Below are 20,408 nucleotides of genomic sequence, written 5' to 3'. Positions count from 1 at the left end.
CAAAATAAAACAATTTAAATGATTTTAAAGCTTTTTAATGGAAATTACAAACCAAAAATAGTGAACATTCAATTGCCAAAACATTACAAATATTCCATTGTCTCTGTCGGGTCCACATTGGGTAGACATCAATAGAAAAATAGAAAATTACTATGATAATAATAACATATTTCAGTTGTGTACATTACTTCGTTTTTATCTGATGACTTTATCATTTTTCGTTTCTTAAAGTCATCATCTTATCTCTGCTCAAGTAGTAGCAGCCAGCCAGCCCAACCATCTAACGTTACAGTATCTCTGTGCTCCCTATACTGTACTGTCTTTTGTCATCCTGTTTAGCTAGGCTAGCCTGTCTAATAATGCTGCAGAGCAGTCTGCCGAAATAATTTTACTAGTTCTTCAAAGGAGAAAAGGAACACTTTCACAGATTGTCTCTATCCCTCTCGTCGTTGTGTTGTGTACATTCCTCTCATGTGGTCTATTTGGTCTGTGTGTATCTAACATTGTAGTTAATTACCACATTTCTGTGCTGATTTAGGTTTAATTATTGGCTTAATAATACAGCCAAGCGTCCCACATAGTTCTTGACTTACTTTCTCTTGTGAATTATTTGATTTCTCTCTACAGAAACGGCACGTTGGTCTCACAAAAAAATAACTATATGGAATTCAAATAAATTAACCAACGTTGGTCAATTGGTTGTTCAATAAACCCCCCCCCAAAAAAAATACATTTTGGTTAATCGCTCAGCACTACCTAGTGGCCCTCAATAACTAAAAAATAAATTTGTAAAATATTGACAGCAACTAAAAAACTTCAGAATCAGAGGATGTATTTCTGTCTGATTAAAGGAATTTGAAACAATGTGAAAAGCAGCTGCCATTTTTATTCTAGCAGTAAAGTAAAAATAATTTGTTCAGTTACAGCTATAACATTAGCTCAACACTCTCATGTCAGCCATTTACATAGCTGGGTACACACTAAGGGTAATTTAGGTTAAGTATCCCCATTGGTGGATTAGAATTGACAACCCTGGGTTCTTCACTACAGTAGTAGTCCACCCTACTGCCAGCATGAACAAAGAAACACATACAAATCTTATAGTACATTTACTAAAGGCACTGGATAAAACAGCACTGTTAAGTTAGTAGCTCAAACTCACTTGTCATAACAATCTATCTACATGGCATTCCTAAGAGAAAGATTAGCTCACTGTGGTTCACTGTAGTTTAGCATCAAAGTTACGTATTGGTTTAAACTGCCATATTGTTACTGTACAAGCAAAGCTAAATAAAAGAGCTACTTGAAGACAACAATGCAAAAGGCTTTGATAAAACAACTTCTTCTACCATGATATTTCCTGTACCTGACATGTATATCCCTGATTCTGAAGAAAAGTGCATAAATGAGCACTCTCAAAGATTTGTCTCACTAATTAAATAAAAATGATCATTGCACTTTTCAGGTCAATCAGTGCACCAAGCATCTATTAGGGTTTCTGGCATCTTACACTGCCCCCTGAAGTTATTTTATCACTGTAGTCATCTGATAAACTCCATAATATGGATATAAATAACCTACTGTACAAGATTGGCTGCTTAGGGAAAGTTTGGGGCAGTTTTAAGACAGTTTCCAACAATTTGGGAAGATTTGGGGCAATTTTAGGTCATCAACCCTAAAACCCCTGTGGACGCGTTTTAGGCTGACTACATTTCAGACCCGCCTGGATAAATATTTATTTAACAGATCAGTGAATCATATGATATAGCAGTCGACTGCACAGTCAATAAAGTGGCATGAAACCATTTTTTGACGCAATCCAACGACTGAAATGTAGTCAACCTGGAACGCGCCCAGTACCTCTCAAGGGCGTGACCTCTTCACCGACGAAGCCGTGGAGCAGATCGGTCATCTGTGGATGTGGGCTTCAGCTTGACAGTGGCGAAAGGGTTAGTGCCCCTATACAACAAAGACAGATTGAGAGAACAGAGATATTTCAGTTCACACATGATATTGTAACAATATTCTTTTTATTTTTTTATTAAACCTTTATTTAACTAGGCAAGTCAGTTAAGAACAAATTCTTATCTACAATGACAGCCTACATCAGCCAAACCCAGACAACACTGGGCCAATTGAGCGCCGGCCTATGGTACTCCCAATCACAGCCGGTTGTGATGCAGCCTGGAATCGAACCAGTGTGTCTGTAGTGACACCTCAAGCACTGAGAAGCAGTGCCTTAGACCGCTGCGCCACTCAGGAGCCCCCATCTAATTTCGAAGTCGCTCCAAATATTTTTGACAACCTGGGTTGACTCCTGCTCCTCTGTATCGTTCCGTTCCTCCAAACGTCACATTTTGAAGTTAAGGGTTAGCTTTAGGCACTCATACCAATAGTTAAGGTAAGGGTTAAGGTTTGGGATAGGGTTAAAACATGAAGTTCAGGCACTCATTCCAATGGTTAAAGGGGCAATCAATACATTTTTGTACTTAGAAATTCATGATATGTACCCATTGATTCTTGAAGAATATAATTTAGAAATGCCTCATGAGCTTAGTTCAACTGTCATACCCCAATAGAACTTAAAGTGTAAGCTTATTTTACCTCAACATTTGTAAACAAAGAAAATGTTAACAAGGTTAAAACTATAATTTTGATATCATGGATGGCCAGTCTTTGTATTCATAGCTCTGTCTACGAATTTGAGAGTGATTTCATTTCTCCAGCCCATCACTTTCCTTTTATCGAACCAGGGGTGGGTAGTCTGCTTTGTTATTGTTTTTACTGCTGATTGCCACTTTAAAGTCACTTAGAAATGTCCTTGTTTTTGAAAGAAAAGTACATTTTTGGTCCATTAAAATAACAGCAAATTGATCAGAAATATAGTGTAGACATTGTTAATGTTGTAAATGACTATTGTAGCTGGAAACGGCTGATTTTTAATGGAATATCTACAGAGACCCATTATCAGCAACCATCACTCCTGTGTTCCAATGGCACGTTGTGTTAGCTAATCCAAGTTTATCATTTTAAAAGGCTAATTGATCATTAGAAAACCCTTTTGCAATTATGTTAGCACAGCTGAAAACTGTTGTTCTGATTAAAGGAGCAATAAAACTGTCCTTCTTTAGACTAGTTGAGTATCTGGAGCATCAGCATTTGTGGGTTTGATTACAGGCTCGAAATGGCTAGAAACAAATAACTTTCTGCTGAAACTCGTCAGTCTATTCTTGTTCTGAGAAATTATGGCTATTCCATGAGAGAAATTGCCAAGAAACTGAAGATCTCGTATAATGCTGTGTACTACTCCCTTCACAGAACAGCGCAAACTGGCCCTAACCAGAATAGAAAGAGAAGTGGAAGGCCCCGGTGCACAACTGAGCAAGAGGATAAGTACATTAGAGTGACTAGTTTGAGAAACAGACACCTCACAAGTCCTCAACTGGCAGCTTCATTAAATGGTACACGCAAAACAACAGTCTCAACGTCAATTGTGAAGAGGCGACTCTGGGATGCTGACCTTCTAGGCAGAGTTGCAAAGAAAAAGCCATATCTCAGCCTGGCCAATAAAAATAAAAGATTAAGATGGGCAAAAGAACACAGACACTGGACAGAGGAACTCTGAACTATTTGTTTCTGTCCATAACTGGTACCGTACCTGTCCATAATGCCCTAGAAAAACCCAAGCCTACTTGATGGTAATAGCGTTCACTGTTGCCCTTATTGGCTTGTTTTGATGGCATTTCCCTACGTCCTCGGAACATGGATAAACATCAAATTTCGACGTCAATAAACATCAAATTTCGACGTCAATCTTGAACAATCTCTGTAGATATCACTTCTTAGTAATGAATAAACACAAATAGGACTGATGAGAACTGCAATGGTTATTCCTTACTTTGGGAAGAGGTTTGGCACAGGTCCACCATGGCGCTCTCCTCTCTGCATGGAGAGGAAAGAACACAACTTTAAAGGTATCTATTCCAACCCATGCAAACATTTTTACATATAGAGCTGAAACCCAGAGACGTGGGCAGAGCATCTATGGGTGTGTAATCCACACCATGCAAAGATCCAACACCATGCAAACACACACACACACACACACACACACAAATACACACACACACACACACAAATACACACACACCACACACCACACACACACACCACACACACACACACACACACACACACACACACACACACACACACACACACACACACACACACTGTCAGCAGCTGGAGCCTCCCCCCTGCATCCACCAGAAAGAGGCCTGTGGCATCATAGAGAACAGCATATTGCCACAGTGCCCCTGCTGGCCAGAGGACAAACATGCAGCAGATTTTAAATACTAACTTCTCTATTCGAAGCTTTCATTAACCTGTTGGGGCTAGGGGGCAGTATTTACACGGCCGGATAAAAAACGTACCCGATTTAATCTGGTTACTAATCCTACCCAGTAACTAGAATATGCATATACGGATAGAAAACACCCTAAAGTTTCTAAAACTGTTTGAATGGTGTCTGTGAGTATAACATAACTAATTTGGCAGGCAAAAACCTGAGAGATTCCTTTACAGGAAGTGGCCTGTTTGACCATTTATTTGCTTTCTTTGACATCTCTTCCAAAAACTCAGGATCTCTGCTGTTACGTGACACTTCCCACGTCTCCAATGGGGTCTCAGAGCCCGGGAAAAACCTGAATGACGTAATTCAAAGCCCTGGCTGAAACACAGGAGAGCTTTTGCTAAGTGGTCTATCAGAGGACAAAGGCTTAGGCGCGTGACCTGCCCCGCCCCCAGCTTTCGGTTTTTCCCTCTGTTTACAGACAGGCAGATTCCCGGTCGGAATATTATCGCTTTTCTACGAGATAAATTGCATAAAAATTGATTTTAAACAGCGGTTGACATGCTTCGAAGTACGGTAATGGAATATTTAGAATTTTTTTGTCACGTTATGCGCTATGTGCGCAACCGTGATTTACCATTCTGATAGTGTCTAGAACGCACGAACAAAACATCGCTGATGGAACATAACGATGGATTATTTGGGACCAAACCTACATTTGTTATTGAAGTAGAAGTCCTGGGAGTGCATTCTGACGAAGAACAGGAAAGGTAAGACCATTTTTCTTATAGGAAATATGATTTTGATGAAGGCTAAACTTGCCGGGTGTCTAAATAGCTAGCCCGTGATGGCTGGGCTATGTACTTAGAATATTGCAAAATGTGCTTCATCCGAAAAGCTATTTTAAAATCGGACATATCGAGTGCATAGAGGAGTTCTGTATCTATAATTCTTAAAATAATTGTTATGCTTTTTGTGAACGTTTATCGTGAGTAATTTAGTAAATTGTTAGTAAATTCCCCGGAAGTTTGCGGGGGGTATGCTAGTTCTGAACGTCACATGCTAATGTAAAAAGCTGGTTTTTGATATAAATATGAACTTGATTGAACAGACATGCATGTATTGTATAACATAATGTCCTAGGTGTGTCATCTGATGAAGATCATCAAAGGTTAGTGCTGCATTTAGCTGTGGTTTGGGTTTTTGTGACATTATATGCTAGCTTGAAAAATGGGTGTCTGATTATTTCTGGCTGGGTACTCTGCTGACATAATCTAATGTTTTGCTTTCGTTGTAAAGCCTTTTTGAAATCGGACAGTGTGGTTAGATTAACGAGAGTCTTGTCTTTAAATAGCTGTAAAATAGTCATATGTTTGAGAAATTGAAGTAATAGCATTTCAAACGTTTTGAAAATCGCGCCACAGGATTCAACTGGCTGTTACGTAGGTGGGACGATTTGGTGCCACCTAGCCCATAGAGGTTAAACCTTTTCAGCTTTAACTCCATTCTAACTAGCTTTTACTATAACTAGCTTTTCATTACTTGTTATGCCTCACCAAAAACCTGAATAGGAATCACCTTCACTCAGAGACTTTCCTCAGACTATCATGTTAACAAAAATCAATGTTGGTTTGTTAATCAGAAACACCACGTTAGTGTAGTACAGCAGGCTCACCATAGAGTAAACACTGTAAACACTAGACTTTAACAAGACTTTCATAGCCAGTGATCAGTGATCATTCACCCAGGCAGCACTACCTTGTTGTCAGAGTGAGACTCCACCCTTCTCTCCATGATGGGTGGGATTGGACGCATCTCTGTCTGTCTATTGGGTGGAGGCGGGGGCGGGGGTCTGCCGTGGCTGCTGCCTCCTGATTGGTCTAGCAGGTTGTCCATACTGTGGGTGCTCCTAAGGGTGGAGCTACTGAAGGGTCAAAGATCACCAAAAGTCAAAACAGCATTAGCATTAGCAAGTATTTTTATAATATAAAACACAATCAACATAACTCACTAGCAATGTTTCATAATTCACATATAATTTCCCTTGAGGGGACATTTGGGTGAACTGTCCCTTTAAGAGACAGTGGAGCTAGAGGATCACCTGGAGGCAGTTGATATTGGGACCTCCTCCAGTGGCCCCACATAGGCAGCTGGGAACCAGCCCTGACTGTGCGGGGAAACAGAGAAGAGATACATTTCTATGAGTTTCTATGAAGGACAGAGAGCTATGGCATGCTAACATTCAGCACGTCATAAGCAAGTAAGCTAAAAATATATATATTAAAATGGTATTTTAAATTTTCTGATACATATCCCAAATACTACAGTATCTAGTGGAGTATCTCTCAAACGGATTGAAGTTTTCCTTATACAATGTTGTTCTGTGAGTTCAGCTCTGCCACGAAGGCAGGAGCATCTCTCTTTCTCTCCCTCCCTCTCCCTCACCGTGAGCTGTTCTCTGCCCGGCCGTAGAGCCAGCCGTTACGGGGCTCCTGCACCAGCACGCTCACCACCTCCCCCCGGGAGAAGGGCAGCAGAGTGGGGCTGTTGGAGTTAGCGGGGTGGGACACCAGAGCTCTCATAGGTCTCCCTCCTCCACCTTTACCCAGACCTAGGGACTCCCCAATTGAGCTGGAGCGGGAACGGGTGTTTTGGGGTGATGGGCCTGGAGCGGGGGCGGGGGGAGGGGGGGTGAAGGTTGAGAGTGGAGGGAGGAGAGGATGTGTGAACATCAGAGGGCCAGGAGGGCAGGTCATAGGAGAGGAAAGACACCTGAACACTTTGGGTATGGTATGTACATAGTATTTATTTATGGTATGGTTACAGAGCCAGACACTCCTGATGGACATACTGTAACCTGTTTTATCATGAACATTGCCATTGATGGCTTCCACCAAAGTAGTCAACTGGGCATGAAGATGAGTACTCTATCTAACTCTATAGGTTTGGTATACTGTAGTGTATATATATAGTATATCATGCCCCCACCTCTGGAGGGCACTCTTCCCAGAGGCTGCTCCTCTTTGCCTGACCATTGGCTCCCCCTGTCCTCCTCCCTCATTCTGGACGTGTTGTCCTGGTCCAGGCGAGAGGGGTTCTGGGATCCAGGTCGTCTGGTGGCATTGACCTGGTCTCTCCATCCATCAGCTATCTGCTGTAGGCCTCCCCCGCCCCTGTCTGGCCCATCGAAAACACACACACATTACATTACTTTCATTGAACTTGTTTATTGATTGGCTTTAATCTAGTCAGGAAACGCACTCTCTTCTCTCTTACTTTGGTGACTCTCTCTCTCTCTCAAAAAAGAAAAACAGAAAGGATCAAACTAGGTTTGGTGGAGCCTACTTATTCATTCCCTTTAAATCCACAAATTGGAAAAAACAAGGAAAAGGCCAGGAGCAGGTTGTCATATTGGAAACCAGCCAAGGTTCTTTCTATGATGAATGTGGTTTATGACACTATTGGAGAGGGTGGTCTGTAGCTCAGTTGGTAGAGCATGGCACTTGAAATGCCAGGATAGTGGGTTTGCTTCGAGGGACCATCCATACGTAAAATGCATGCATGCCTGACTGTAAGTCGGTTTGGATAAAAGCGTGTGCTAAATGGCATATATTATTGTATGTCTATGATTAAATGAGAGTGCAGTAAGCTACACTACCTTGTTCATGAGATAGATGATGGACTGAGTGAGACCACAGTGTTTCTCAGGAAGTGAATGTACTCATCCTGTGGGCGCACACACACAGTACGTAAATATAAAACTTTCTCTGACACACACACACTGTGGAAATACTTTACAGAAATGTAAGACAATGGAGTACTCCACGGTGCACTCTTAATCTTTATTTTTTATTTATTTTACTCATACTCTTTATCTGACACACACAGGCTGTTAGTGGAGGACAGCTCATAATAATGGCCGGAACGGCGCAAATGGAATGGCATCAAACACATGGAAACCATGGAAACCATGTGTTTGACACCATTACACCTGTTCCGCTCCAGCCATCACCATGAGCCGTCCTCCCAAATTAAGGTGCCACCAACCTCCTCTGACACACACACACACACACACACACACACACACACACACACACACACACACACACACACAGAGTGGACTGACCTGGTAAGCCCCTCCCCTCAACTGCCTCTCCAAAGATGTGGCCTGGGTCCGTACCTCCATCTCATATCGCCTCCTGCTGCCCTGGAGGACACATTACACCAATGCCAGACACGGTTACATTGAGTGTACAAAACATTAGGAACACCTGCTCTTTCCATGACATAGACTGACCAGGTGAATCCAGGTGAAAGCTATGATCCCTTGTGGATCTCACCTGTTGAATCCACTTCAATCAGTGTAGATGAAGGGGAGGAGACAGGTTAAAGAAGGATTTTTAAGCCTTAAGGCAGTTGAGAGATGGATTGTGTATGTGTACCATTCAGAGGGTGAATGGGCAAGACAAAATATTTAAGTGCCCTTGCTAGATGCACCAGTTTGAGGGTGTCAAGAACAGCAACGCTGCTTGGTTTTTCACGCTCAACAGTTTCCCGTATCAGGAATGTTCCACCATTCTTGAGCACTGCCCACTACTTCTCTACTCCCTTCTGATTCTGTCTGTGTGCCAGTCCATGCTCTTTACTACACTACTTCTGTACTGTCAACACAAGGGGGTACAGTATGTGAAAAAGGGGTATGTACAGGAGAGTGGCTACTCACTGCTATGTAGTCCTTATCCAGTTTGACATTGTTGTCCATCTCCTGCAGCACCTCAGAGTGGAACCAGCGGAACTATAGAAACACAGAATGGTTATTATGATCGCAGTAGTTGAAACACCATTGGTAAGCCAAACAATCACATCTCAAACTGACAGCAAACTGTGTTGTTGCACCATCTAGTAAAATATACAGTACAATATCTTAATAAGTGGGTTGCTTAGTTGTGAGTTGTTTTGACAGGTGAATAACTACAACCAAGGTACAATTGCAATACACTCTTAATTCTTCATTTTGTATTCTAATACAGGAAAATGACTAGTGCAGTGCTGTTGTTCTACTCTTTGATGAGGAGTGCAAAGTAACCTACTATTGCTTCCAGTTCAGCGGTGAGTCGCCTCTGGTTCTCTGAAATCTGAATCAGGACATCTCCTGTGAGACACAATGAGAAATTATTATCATAGGGAGGCATTAAGACACACACACACATGCACATGTGCGCGCACACACACATCCCAAAAAGAGAGACACACAGTGTCAAAACACACACATACTCCCACTCCGCCACCCCCCATACACACATACTGAATGAGAGCCTGCTTTTATAATCTTCAACAACATCCCAAGGCTCCTCTCTCTCACAACACTGTAAGACGTTTCTGTAATTTCAACAGTAAAACACTGTAGAATTCACAGTAAAATATCGTAAATGTGTTTTAATGCACATCTGTAATTTTAAATTGGTCATTTTAGTCATTTAGCAGATGCTCTTATCCAGAGTGACTTACAGGTAGTGTATTCATCCTAAAACAGCTAAGTGGGGCAACCAGCTAGGTGGGGCAACCCTACCTGTTTGAAGAGGTAGAGTTTCAGGTGCTTTCGAAAGATGAGCAAGGACTCTATTGTACTAGATTCAGGGGGAAGCTGGTTCCCCAATTGGTGTGCCAGGACAGAGAAGATCTTGGACTGGGCTGAGTGTGGGTGGGAAGGCCAGAAGACCAGAGGTGGCAGAACAAAGTGCTCGGGTTGGGCTGTGGGGTTTAAGCATAGCCTGAAGATAGGGAGGAGCAGTTCCTCTTGCTTCTCCGTAGGCAAGCACCATGGTCTTGTAATGGATGCGCGCTTCGACTGGAAGCCAGAGGAGTGTGCGGAGGAGCGGGATGACATAGGAGAACTTTGAATACCAGGTGGGCTACAGCGTTCTGGACAAGTTGCAGGGGTTTGATGGCACAAGGCAGTAAAACACTGTAGAATGCACAGAAAAATACCTTAAATGTGTTTTACAGAATAAATTATGGTGCATTGTGAGAAAATGCTGTGGGCGGGGAGTGAGTCTCTGGCCCACTAACATATTTTAAGGCATGCCTTGTAAAAAGCTATAGTTTTTGCATCCATGAGTGAGAATGCTCTACCCCAAGAATACAGTAATATACTGTACAATGTTTCAGGAATTTTACAAACCTTGTTCAAAAAATCTACAGTAACTTACTGGTCAATTTCTGCCAGTAATTCACTAACTCAAAACACTGTATCATACTGCATTTTTGGAACAATAAATCAAATCAAAATGTTTATGTGACATTCGCCGAATACAACAGGTCACCTTAAGGTGAAATGCTTACTTACAAGCCCTTAACCAACAATGCAGTTTTAAGACAAAATACCTAAAAAAAAAGAAATAAACTAACAAATAATTAAAGAGCAGCAGTAAAATAACAATCGTGAGGCATTACTCTATGCATAAAAGCGAGCATAGAAGTAATTTACCTCAATGTGCGGGGGTACCGGTTAGTCAAGGTAATTGAGGTAATATATACATGTGGGTAGAGTTATTAAAGTGACTTATGCATAGATAATAATAGAGTAGCAGCAGCGTAAAAGATGAGGGGGGGGCAATGCAAGTGGTCTATGTAGCCATTTGATTAGATGTTCAGGAGTCTTATGGCTTGGGGTAGAAGCTATTTAAAAGCTTCTTGGACCTAGACTTGGCGCTCCGGTACCGCTTGCCGTGCAGTAGCAGAGAGAACAGTCAATGACTAGGGTGGCTGGAGTCTTTGACCATTTTTAGGGCCTTCCTCTGACACCGCCTGGTATAGAGGTCCTGGATGGCAGGAAGCTTGGCCCTAGTGATGTACTGGGCCGTTTGCACTACCCTCTGTAGTGCATTGCGGTTGGAGGCCGAGCAGTTTCCATACCAGGCAGTGACGCAACCAATCAGGATGCTCTCGATGGTGCAGCTGTAGAACCTTTTGAGGATCTGAGGACCCATGCCAAATCTTTTGCGTCTCTTGAGGGGGAATAGGTTTTTGTCGTGTCCTCTTCCCGACTGTCTTGGTATGCTTGGACCATGTTAGTTTGTTGGTAAAGTGGACACCAAGGAAATTGAAGATCTCAATCTCCTCCACTACAGACCCGTCAATGAGAATGGGGGCATGCTCGGTCCTCCTTTTCCTGTAGTCCACAATCATCTCCTTAGTCTTGATCACGTTGAGGGAGAGGTTGTTGTCCTGGCACCACACGGCCAGGTCTCTGACCTCCTCCCTATAGGCTGTCTCATCGTTGTCTGTGATCAGGCCTATCACTGTTGTGTCGTCTGCAAGCTTAATGATGGTGTTGGAGTTGTGTTTGGCCACGCAGTCATGGGTGAACCTGGAGTACAGGAGGGGACTAAGTACACACCCCTGAGGGGCCCCAGTGTTAAGGATCAGTGTGGCAGATGTGTTGCTGCCTACTCTTACCACATGGGGGTGGCCCGTCAGGAAGTCCAAGATCCAGTTGCAGAGGGAGGTGTTTAGTCCCAGAGTCCTTAGCTTAGTGATGAGCTTCGTGGGCACTATGGTGTTGAACGCTGAGCTGTAGTCAATGAACAGCATTCTCACAAAGGTGTTCCTTTTGTCCAGGTGGGAAAGGGCAGTGTGGAGCACCCCAGTCTGAGGTCCTAAGCCCTCTGGAGCAGGTTTTTATCAAGGATCTCTCTGTACTTTGCTCCATTCATCTTTCCTTCAATCCTGACTAGTCTCCCAGTCCCTGCCGCTGAAAAACATCCCCAAAGCATGATGCTGCCACCACCATGCTTTTTCCTGTATGGAAGGGCGTCCAGCTGTGGTCACTGTGGTCTTGGGGACCTTCAGAGCCAAGACAACGCAGGAGTGGCTTCGGAAAAAGTCTCTGATTGTCCTTGAGTTGCCCAGCCAGAGCCCGGACTTGAACCCGATTAAACATGTCATGTGAGATGTCAAAATAGCTGTGCAGCAACGCACCTGACAGAGTTTGAGAGGATCTGCAGAGAAGAATGGTAGAATCTTCCCAAATACAGGTGTGCCAAGCTTGAAGCATCATACCCAAGAAGACTCGAGGCTGTAATCTCTGCCAAAGGTGCTTCAACAAAGTACTGAGTAAAGGGTTTGAATACATATGTAAATGTGAAATATTTTTATTTTTATTTTGTAAGGAATTTGCAAGAAATTCTAAAAACCTGTTTTTGCTTTGTCATTATGGGGTATTGTGTGTAGATTGATGAAGGGGGAAAAAACAATTGAATACATTTTATAATAATTCCTTAACGTAACAAAATGTGGAAAAAGTCAAGGGGTCTGAACATTGACGTCACCAGACGAGTTTTTGGGGCTTTAGCCCCAAATTATTTTGTCTCAGCCCCGAGTCTTTTGCCCTGCTGGGATGATGTAAAACAAACTAGGCTACACTGCATTACACGGAATACTCCAATCAAGAGCCCTGGCCTCCCCTGCCTTTTTAGTGCTGCCTAAAATCAGCACGGCACTTTAGGAGGCGGAGTCAAAGTGGTTTTCCAAAGTCATTTTTGATTCGTCCAAAGAAATTATATTTCGGTGAGCGCATGCGGGCGACAAGATGAGAAGGACGGAGGTTAACTTTGTTAGCTTGCTACTACTACTGTAAGTATCAAATTCCTCAAATTAAGCAAACCAGACGGCACCATTCCCTTCAATTTTTTTATTAACCGATTACCAGGGGCACGCTCCAACACTCAGACATCCTTTACAAATGAAGCATGTGTTTAGTGAGTCCATCAGATCAGATGCAGTAGGGATGACCAGAGATGTTCTCTTGATAAGTGTGTGAATTAAACCATTTTCTGTCCTGGTAACCATTCAAAATGTAACGAGTACTTTTGAGTGTCAGGGAAAATGTATGGAGTAAAAAGTACATAATATGCTTTAGGAATGTCATGAAGTGAAAGTAAAAGTAGTCAGAAATATCAATTGTAAAGTAAAGTACAGATACCCCAAAAAACTACTTAAGTAGTACTTTCAAGTATTTTTACTTAAGTACTTTACACCACTGGTTTTGACAGTAATTGATTAGCTATCTAGACAATGAAAACTCCTTTCACCACCCCACAAGTATCACTAACTAACCAATTACTGTCTAATCAAGTAACGTTACTGTCCAAATATGCAAAGAAAATACAAATAAAGCTAGCTAGCTAACGTAAGGCTAACATGAGCTACTTTGGTAACATCAGCTCAATTAGCTAGCTACTGTATCTGTTGAAAAAACAAAGCTTGATAGCTGAGTTAACTTTTTTTTTTAATTTATAGAAGATGGACATACAGAATTTATTCTTGAGAAAGAAGGCGAGAGATGCAGCTCGGCAAACACAGTGAGATGGTTGTTGTATTTGCAGGAGTAAGTGAAAAGATTTTGTGTGTTTGTGTTTACAATACAGTCATTTACCATCTAACTTCATAGATGGGTTGGCTGACAATGTCACAAAAATGATGTGCGCTTCCATGGAGCAGAAGTCAGCCTGTTGTGATTCTGGATTGCCAGATTGCTAGCAAGAATGACAAACTGCCATGTGAGGAATCGTAAGTGGCTCATTTCAGCATGTTTCATCATGTTATTCATGCCATGTCTTGTTTTGAGGTGTTTTGACTAATTTCATGTCAATGCAAATATGGATAAAATTCGCTAGCTAGCTAACCAACAACTGTAACAATGTATTTTAGACAACAAGTGGTCAAATGTATTTGTTTCCAATAAACATTGGAGACAAAATATAGCTTACATGTCAACTATCTAAGCCAATCGGTTTTGCCCCATGGTTGAACGCATGTTGACTTTGTTGCTAAAGCGACAGAGAAAGACAAAACACAGGTATTTTTGTTAATGAAGGTTAAGGCAGTTGAGTGTTAATCAGGCTAAAGATTGCGTGAACTTCTAATGTGATTAAGGAACAGAAATTATCACAGATTTGACCTTCAGCTCAATTCAGGTAAACATTATTTGCCTGTTGTCACATTGCACATGTGTGTGTGCAGAATACTCCATATTGTTACGGCACTGATACTATGCCATCTCTGTAATAATATAGGAGATTCAGGAAAGCAGAACTTCAGACAGCAAGGAAGTGAGGGGAGCGAGAGAGAGGAAGGAGCAGACAGGACAGAGAGAGATCACAGAGAAAGGGGAGGCCCACACAAGACAAACATGTCATATTCCTCTCCAGCCAGAAGTAGTTCTTGCTAAACATTACCGCTCAAAAAAAGAAAGATGCCACTTCTGACATGTCCTGTGTGTACAAACTGTTAGACCCGTTATGTTTCCATCACTGAAAGCAATCATACAGGCTGCGCTGACCATCCTAGTTAGCAGCTGTGAGGTCTTTCAGTGCATTAAGATGTCTACATACCTGGCTTGGGAGCCCAATGACCCAAGATAGAATGCATCATGATATACATACTACGATATACATACTAACACGCTTGGGAAAGTGTGACAGGTTTTCACCTTCAGTTTCATTTTGTTTCATTTCATTTCTAATCTTTATGGAAGGACTAACATCCTAGTACTGTGTAATATAACTCACAAACATTGTTATTATTTAGTTGGAGAAAGGATTGTATGCTGGTATGTGTAAAATTGTGAAGTGATGTTACTACAGGGGGGTTGGAGGGGGTGTACTTGTGTAATTAAATAGGTAGAATTATTGCCCTGTAGCTCATTGACCTTGGAATCTGTGATTTATTACAACAAATATGATAAAATCATGATTTTCAAGCGCGTTTGGTGCCTGCGTTTGTACATATCTGCAAAGGTTATTTGAATTAATATTAAGAAGTGTTGATTATTTGGTGTCAGGTGAGCACAGCGCAAGGAAGAACGCAGTGAGATATGCAACATAGAGTTATGTTTTTGCAAAATTTTCACTGCAAGAATTCGGGGCGCTTCATTTTGGTCGCGCAGGGATCAAAGTCCCCATTTCGGTCGTGCAGGGATCAAATTCCCCCCGGAGTCAGCACCAGGTCTTCAGGGCTAAGCCCAGGATGTTCTGAATGTCTAGTGACGTTCCAGGTTCTGAATACTTTCTGAATGCACTGTATATATGGGTCTTTCTATAAACTAGGGTACCAGTGAGGACTTCCCACACTGGAAAACGTGTTACAGCTAAAGTTACAGTTCAAGTCATTGATAATAATCAGCCATTTTCTTGTCATGTCATTACATTAAAATACAATTACACCCAAAAACTATATTTTGGTTTCATTAGTCCATTATTGACATAGTCCCAAAATGTTTTGCTTGTTAGCAATCAAGTTTTCAAGATATGTAACTTAATGGCACATTCTTCTGCACATTTACCATTCCAGTGTTTAATTGCAATATTGTAATGACTTCGCCACCATGGCCTATTTATTGCCTTACCTGCCTTATCTCACCTCATTTGCTCACATTGTATATAGACTTATTTTTCTACTGTATTATTGACTGTATGTGTGTTTATTCCATGTGTAACTCTGTGTTGTTGTATGTGTCGAACTGCTTTGCTTTATCTTTGCCAGGTCGCAGTTGTAAATGAGAACTTGTTCTCAACTAGCCTACCTGGTTAAATAAAGTTGAAATAAAAATGATAAAAAAATAAATATACAAGAAAAACTAATCACATTCAGAGGAACCTCACTAGGACAGAAGAAAAGGCACTTAATGAACTAATGAAAGATTAATCGTTGGTTATCAAACCTGCAGACAAGGGGGGGGGTGCTGTGGTCGATGTTAGACTATGAAAAATACAAAGAAGAGATTTAGAGACAACTCAGTAATGAACGTTTCTATAGAAAACGAAGTGTTGATCTCACACAGGTGTTCCAAAGGGATATAGGGAAAAGGAAACTATATATCTCAAAATCTGAATATGAATACCTTTCCTGCAAATGTGCCATATGTCCTAATACTAACGAATACCCACCAACAAACTTTATCCTAGAGCTGGCTGAATATGTTTTGACGTATAACTATTTCAGGTTTGATGATGAATACTACCTCCAAATGAATGGAACATCGATGGGCTCCACGTTCGCTCCGAGCTATGCTAACCTTTATGTGGGTCTTTTTGAAGAACGTTTTGTTAATAATGAAAACGAAAATCAATTTTTGAATAAAGTCCTGAAGTGGTATCGATATGACATTTTTTTGCATATGGGGAGGAACGGGAAAAGAGCTGTCAGACTTAATGGCATTACTCAATGACATTGACCCTAATCTCAAATTCACTATTAAATGTGACACTAAACGTGTTCATTATCTCTATGTGGATTGAGAAATCAAATGGAACCCTGTTTACAACTCTGTATAGAAAAAAACGGGCAGAAATATTATACTACAGGTGGACAGCTTCCACCCTGAGCCGTTAAGTTAAAAAGAGGACTTCTAAGAAGCCAGTTTTTCAGACTGCGCCGTTTATGCCACTCCACAGAGGACTATCCAGAAAAAGCAGTGGAGATGAATAATAGGTTTCTAAGAAGAGGCTACTCTCCACAATGTGTGGTCGAAACTCTTAATTTGGCATTGGGGAAAACACGAGATGAACTGCTACAAAAAAAGACCCACTCGAGCTAAAGAATACTCTGGAACGTTCACCACCACATACTGTATACTTTGAACTCGTGAAAAGTGTGAGATGCTGTCAAGAAATACTGGCATGTTTTATCATCGGACCTAGCTTTGCCTGCTGAATTTAAGAATCCACCACTTATTGTATATAGGAGAGGTCGCAATTTATGCGATAAATTGGTCCATGCCAACTGCTAGCCACAAAATAAAATCCGCCAGGCTATTTTACACCCTCTTCCGAATGGTAGCTGTAAATGCAGAGTTTGCGCACAGTGCAACAATATGATGAAGTGTGAATACTTCTGCCACCCACATATAGGAAACAGGTTCCAAATGAATGACATTATTACGTGCTCCACCACCCATGTTATCTACATGATTAAATGTCCATGTGGGCTGTGCTATGTAGGTAAAACCTCTTGTTCTCTCAAACAGAATCAGTGAACATAACAGTTCAATTAGGAGAAACGACAGGGATTGACATTTCTACCTTTTTAGATTTTGTGGCATAGAGAAAGTTAATATATCAGACAGTGGAGGTGATGTAAATAACTCTTAGCAAAAGAGAATGTTTATGGATTTTCACCCTCCAGACATTATTTTCTAAAGGTCGTAAATGTGAACTTGAATTATGCCCCTGTTTCAGATTATTCTGACGTTTTTCTTGCGGTGTACCCAATGATTCATGAAAACTTGCTTGGTAGGTCGATGTCCCCCATTGTGGTTTTACAGACGTGTTTAATATGCTTTATGTACACACTTTATTTGACAATTTTTGAAATGCATATTGTTATATTTGGTAACACTTATTTGTTTTCCTTCGACTCAAACCCCATTCGATGCGTGGAATGGATGTGGGTGGGGCTATGCCTACATAACGGTGCTAATTTAATACACTCACAAAAGCTCTGAAGAAGGCTGTGAGGCCGATACGTAAAAGCTTATTAAAGATCAGTGATACTATCAAGAGCAGTGTGCAGGTTTCTTCTTTTTTCTCACTTCCCCTGTGAGAACCATGAGCATGGGCTGACTTGGCTATACTCCCACATGCTGCCAGTAAGTTACTGTATGTTTTACAGGAAATGTTTTACAATGTGGGAGAAGTCCAATCAGTGAATGCTCAACTAGACAATCATTGTGTGGGTTTCCATAGCCAACCTTACACGGATGTAGGATCTTAATTTGAGCAAGTTTGCTACAGCAGGAAAATAATCCTGGAGCAACAGGAAATGTGAATTATTATGTATAATTAATGTACTTTTTTGTAGGGGTTGATACATTTTCCGTAAGGTAAATCATGTCTGAAATTTCAAAGTGTAAATTGCAAACTTCAGAAGCCTTTTTATTAAACCTCAAATACAGTACATGTTTTACATTTCCTGAATTACAGGAAAGTACTCCTGCAACAGGGTGATCAAATTAAAATCCTACAATGCCTTTTAGCCTCAGTGTCTGTAAGGGGCTAGATTCAGGCTGGGTTAAATGAACTTAACAGGACCCACAGCCTGTTACACTCTATTATTCATATGGCTCTGAAGACTACCTGTCTGTCCCTGGATTCCACTGCTATTGTACAGACCCCCCCCCCCCCCCCCCCCCCCCCCAACAAGGGCGGTTGCATTGTACCTCTTATTAGCATTATGAGTGAAATGTGTAGGTTATATTATGGCCTATAGGTCCATGGTAATAAATATTCCCAGGTGATATGGCAGTACTTTACAAGTGAAACCTTATGAACTCTGACAAAATGAAAATACATTTGCATTCATTTCCAGGAGGGGCACGGCCAAGGATCTCTCATTGATGGGATTGAATAGTAACGATGTGGAAGCATTGTATAGTTCTGAGAAGGACCTCTAGTAGAAATCAGAGTCATATACTGTATGTATGACTGCTGAGAATGACTCTTTTGTCACATTTACTCTATTTTATTGGAACACTTCATCGTATTCAAATGCATGCCACAAAGGTCATCCGTTTCATTTCCTTTCTTTCTCATGCTCACCTTGGAAAGCCTGCATGTAGCTGTTTCCCAAAGACACTAGCTTCTGTAGACTTGGGTTGAACTGATCCATCAGGCTCTGTTAACACACACACACACACACACACACACACACACACACACACACACACACACACACACACACACACACACACACACACACAGAGAGAGAGAGACACACACACACACAGTGAGACATTGAAAGGCGTGGTGCTTATCTTGGACAGTTAGCTGTATAGATACACCCTGTTCATAAGTCATATTGTATTTATCCATAGAATACAGTACTGCTCACAAGTATAGTGTGCCAAATTGAACAGTATATACATACAAACAACAAATGTGCATTGCAAATTAGGCCTTCAGTTGAAGTTTATATCTAGGGCCATGTTAAAAAATTGTCAAGAGTTCAAACCAATCTCACTCACCGCATATATGCCCAAAGTAGAGCGATGCAACTGGTCGATGTTTTGTCCAGACATTTGGACGCTCAAAGTGTTCCCACTGGCTGCCTATGAAATGTTTAATCTATTTATTTATACGTTGTGAAACATAAGGCAACAGTCCCGAAAGTCCCCTATCTGTATCAACGTGGATGTTCTAATTCACAGGAAACTGGGCGAGGAGCACAACAGAAAGTGTGAGGAATTGACACAAGCTCAGAGAGGACTATTGTAAATTATTAATCAAGTCAAAGCTATAAACGACTCAACAACACAGAACACGCAGCGACTAGTGACCTGGCGGGAAGAATACATCTCATTAAGCTTTACAAAGATAGGTTAGTAGTGTAAGTAGGGGCCTTAAAGGGCCATTTTCATTGTCTCCAGCACAATACCAGTGTCTACAAGAAAATGGTGCATTTCTACGTTTTGTAGAAAAATACATAAAGTTCTACCCGATGACATCATCAAAAGTTAAAACAGTTTAAAGATAGTGATTGTCAAACACTATGGGTTTCGGGTGATGTGGGGAGCAAGAAAATACCCATCCCTCTGGCTAGAAACTAGTTGCAGGTTTAGAAAATCACCGTTTTTCCTACTTTTAATCCTACCCTGTGAAGTCACAGAGAAGCATTTTTTTAACCTTTTTAAATACAGATTATAGAAACACGCCATTTTCAAATATGTAGACACTGGTATGATGCTGGAGATAATGAATATTAGGTTAAAAAGTAGCGGAATTGCCCTTTAATGCTACATTTCAACCATCATCAACACTTTAATCAGATGCTAAAGTTAACCGGAATGATTCAATTAGTGATTTTTATAACATTCACAATCTCATGAGCATGAGCTCATGTTCACACCCAGGATAGTGTGTGTGCGTATCGGTGTGTGTGTGTGTGTGTGTGTGTGTGTGTGTGTGTGTGTGTGTGTGTGTGTGTGTGTGTGTGTGTGTGTGTGTGTGTGTGAGAGAGAGAGAGAGCTATCCCAGCATGAGGGTTCAGATGTATCACTGGG

General features: G+C 41.4%; 2 protein-coding genes across 2 annotated transcripts; both read right to left on the bottom strand.

Annotated features, from left to right (window-relative positions):
• Positions 1-849: 849 nt before the first annotated feature.
• On the bottom strand, positions 850-7,501 carry LOC115196243 (brain-specific angiogenesis inhibitor 1-associated protein 2-like protein 2). Its single transcript, XM_029756875.1, has 6 exons — positions 7,340-7,501; positions 6,797-7,016; positions 6,453-6,518; positions 6,110-6,275; positions 3,899-3,942; positions 850-1,959 (listed from the first exon to the last, which is right to left on the bottom strand). Exons 1-6 carry the CDS (start codon positions 7,410-7,412, stop codon positions 1,881-1,883), a joined length of 648 nt encoding a protein of 215 aa, XP_029612735.1. The 5' UTR covers positions 7,413-7,501; the 3' UTR covers positions 850-1,880.
• On the bottom strand, positions 7,449-19,584 carry LOC115196246 (brain-specific angiogenesis inhibitor 1-associated protein 2-like protein 2). Its single transcript, XM_029756890.1, has 7 exons — positions 19,374-19,584; positions 18,949-19,024; positions 9,442-9,503; positions 9,075-9,146; positions 8,478-8,558; positions 8,010-8,077; positions 7,449-7,528 (listed from the first exon to the last, which is right to left on the bottom strand). The coding sequence occupies exons 1-6, from the start codon at positions 19,425-19,427 to the stop codon at positions 8,015-8,017; spliced, it is 408 nt and encodes a 135-aa protein (XP_029612750.1). The 5' UTR covers positions 19,428-19,584; the 3' UTR covers positions 7,449-7,528; positions 8,010-8,014.
• Positions 19,585-20,408: the final 824 nt, after the last annotated feature.

Source organism: Salmo trutta, chromosome 1 (genome assembly GCF_901001165.1).
Source record: "Salmo trutta chromosome 1, fSalTru1.1, whole genome shotgun sequence".
Lineage (NCBI taxonomy): Eukaryota > Metazoa > Chordata > Actinopteri > Salmoniformes > Salmonidae > Salmo > Salmo trutta.
Note: the sequence above shows the minus strand (reverse complement) of the source record. Positions and strands in the feature narration are given on the sequence as shown.

Excerpts from the sequence above, each read along its gene's own strand:
- LOC115196243 (XM_029756875.1), bottom strand. The coding sequence starts at position 7,412 with ATGAGGGAGGAGGACAGGGGGAGCCAATGGTCAGGCAAAGAGGAGCAG. Across the intron at positions 3,943-6,109 it reads AGTCTCACTCTGACAACAAG|AGAGGAGAGCGCCATGGTGG; the intron begins GTAGTGCTGCCT and ends CTCTCCATGCAG. Across the intron at positions 1,960-3,898 it reads GTGCCAAACCTCTTCCCAAA|GGGCACTAACCCTTTCGCCA; the intron begins GTAAGGAATAAC and ends TTTGTTGTATAG.
- LOC115196246 (XM_029756890.1), bottom strand. The coding sequence starts at position 19,427 with ATGTCTGGACAAAACATCGACCAGTTGCATCGCTCTACTTTGGGCATA. Across the intron at positions 8,559-9,074 it reads TGGATAAGGACTACATAGCA|GGCAGCAGGAGGCGATATGA; the intron begins GTGAGTAGCCAC and ends TGTGTCCTCCAG. Across the intron at positions 8,078-8,477 it reads TGAGGGGAGGGGCTTACCAG|GATGAGTACATTCACTTCCT; the intron begins GTCAGTCCACTC and ends GTGCGCCCACAG.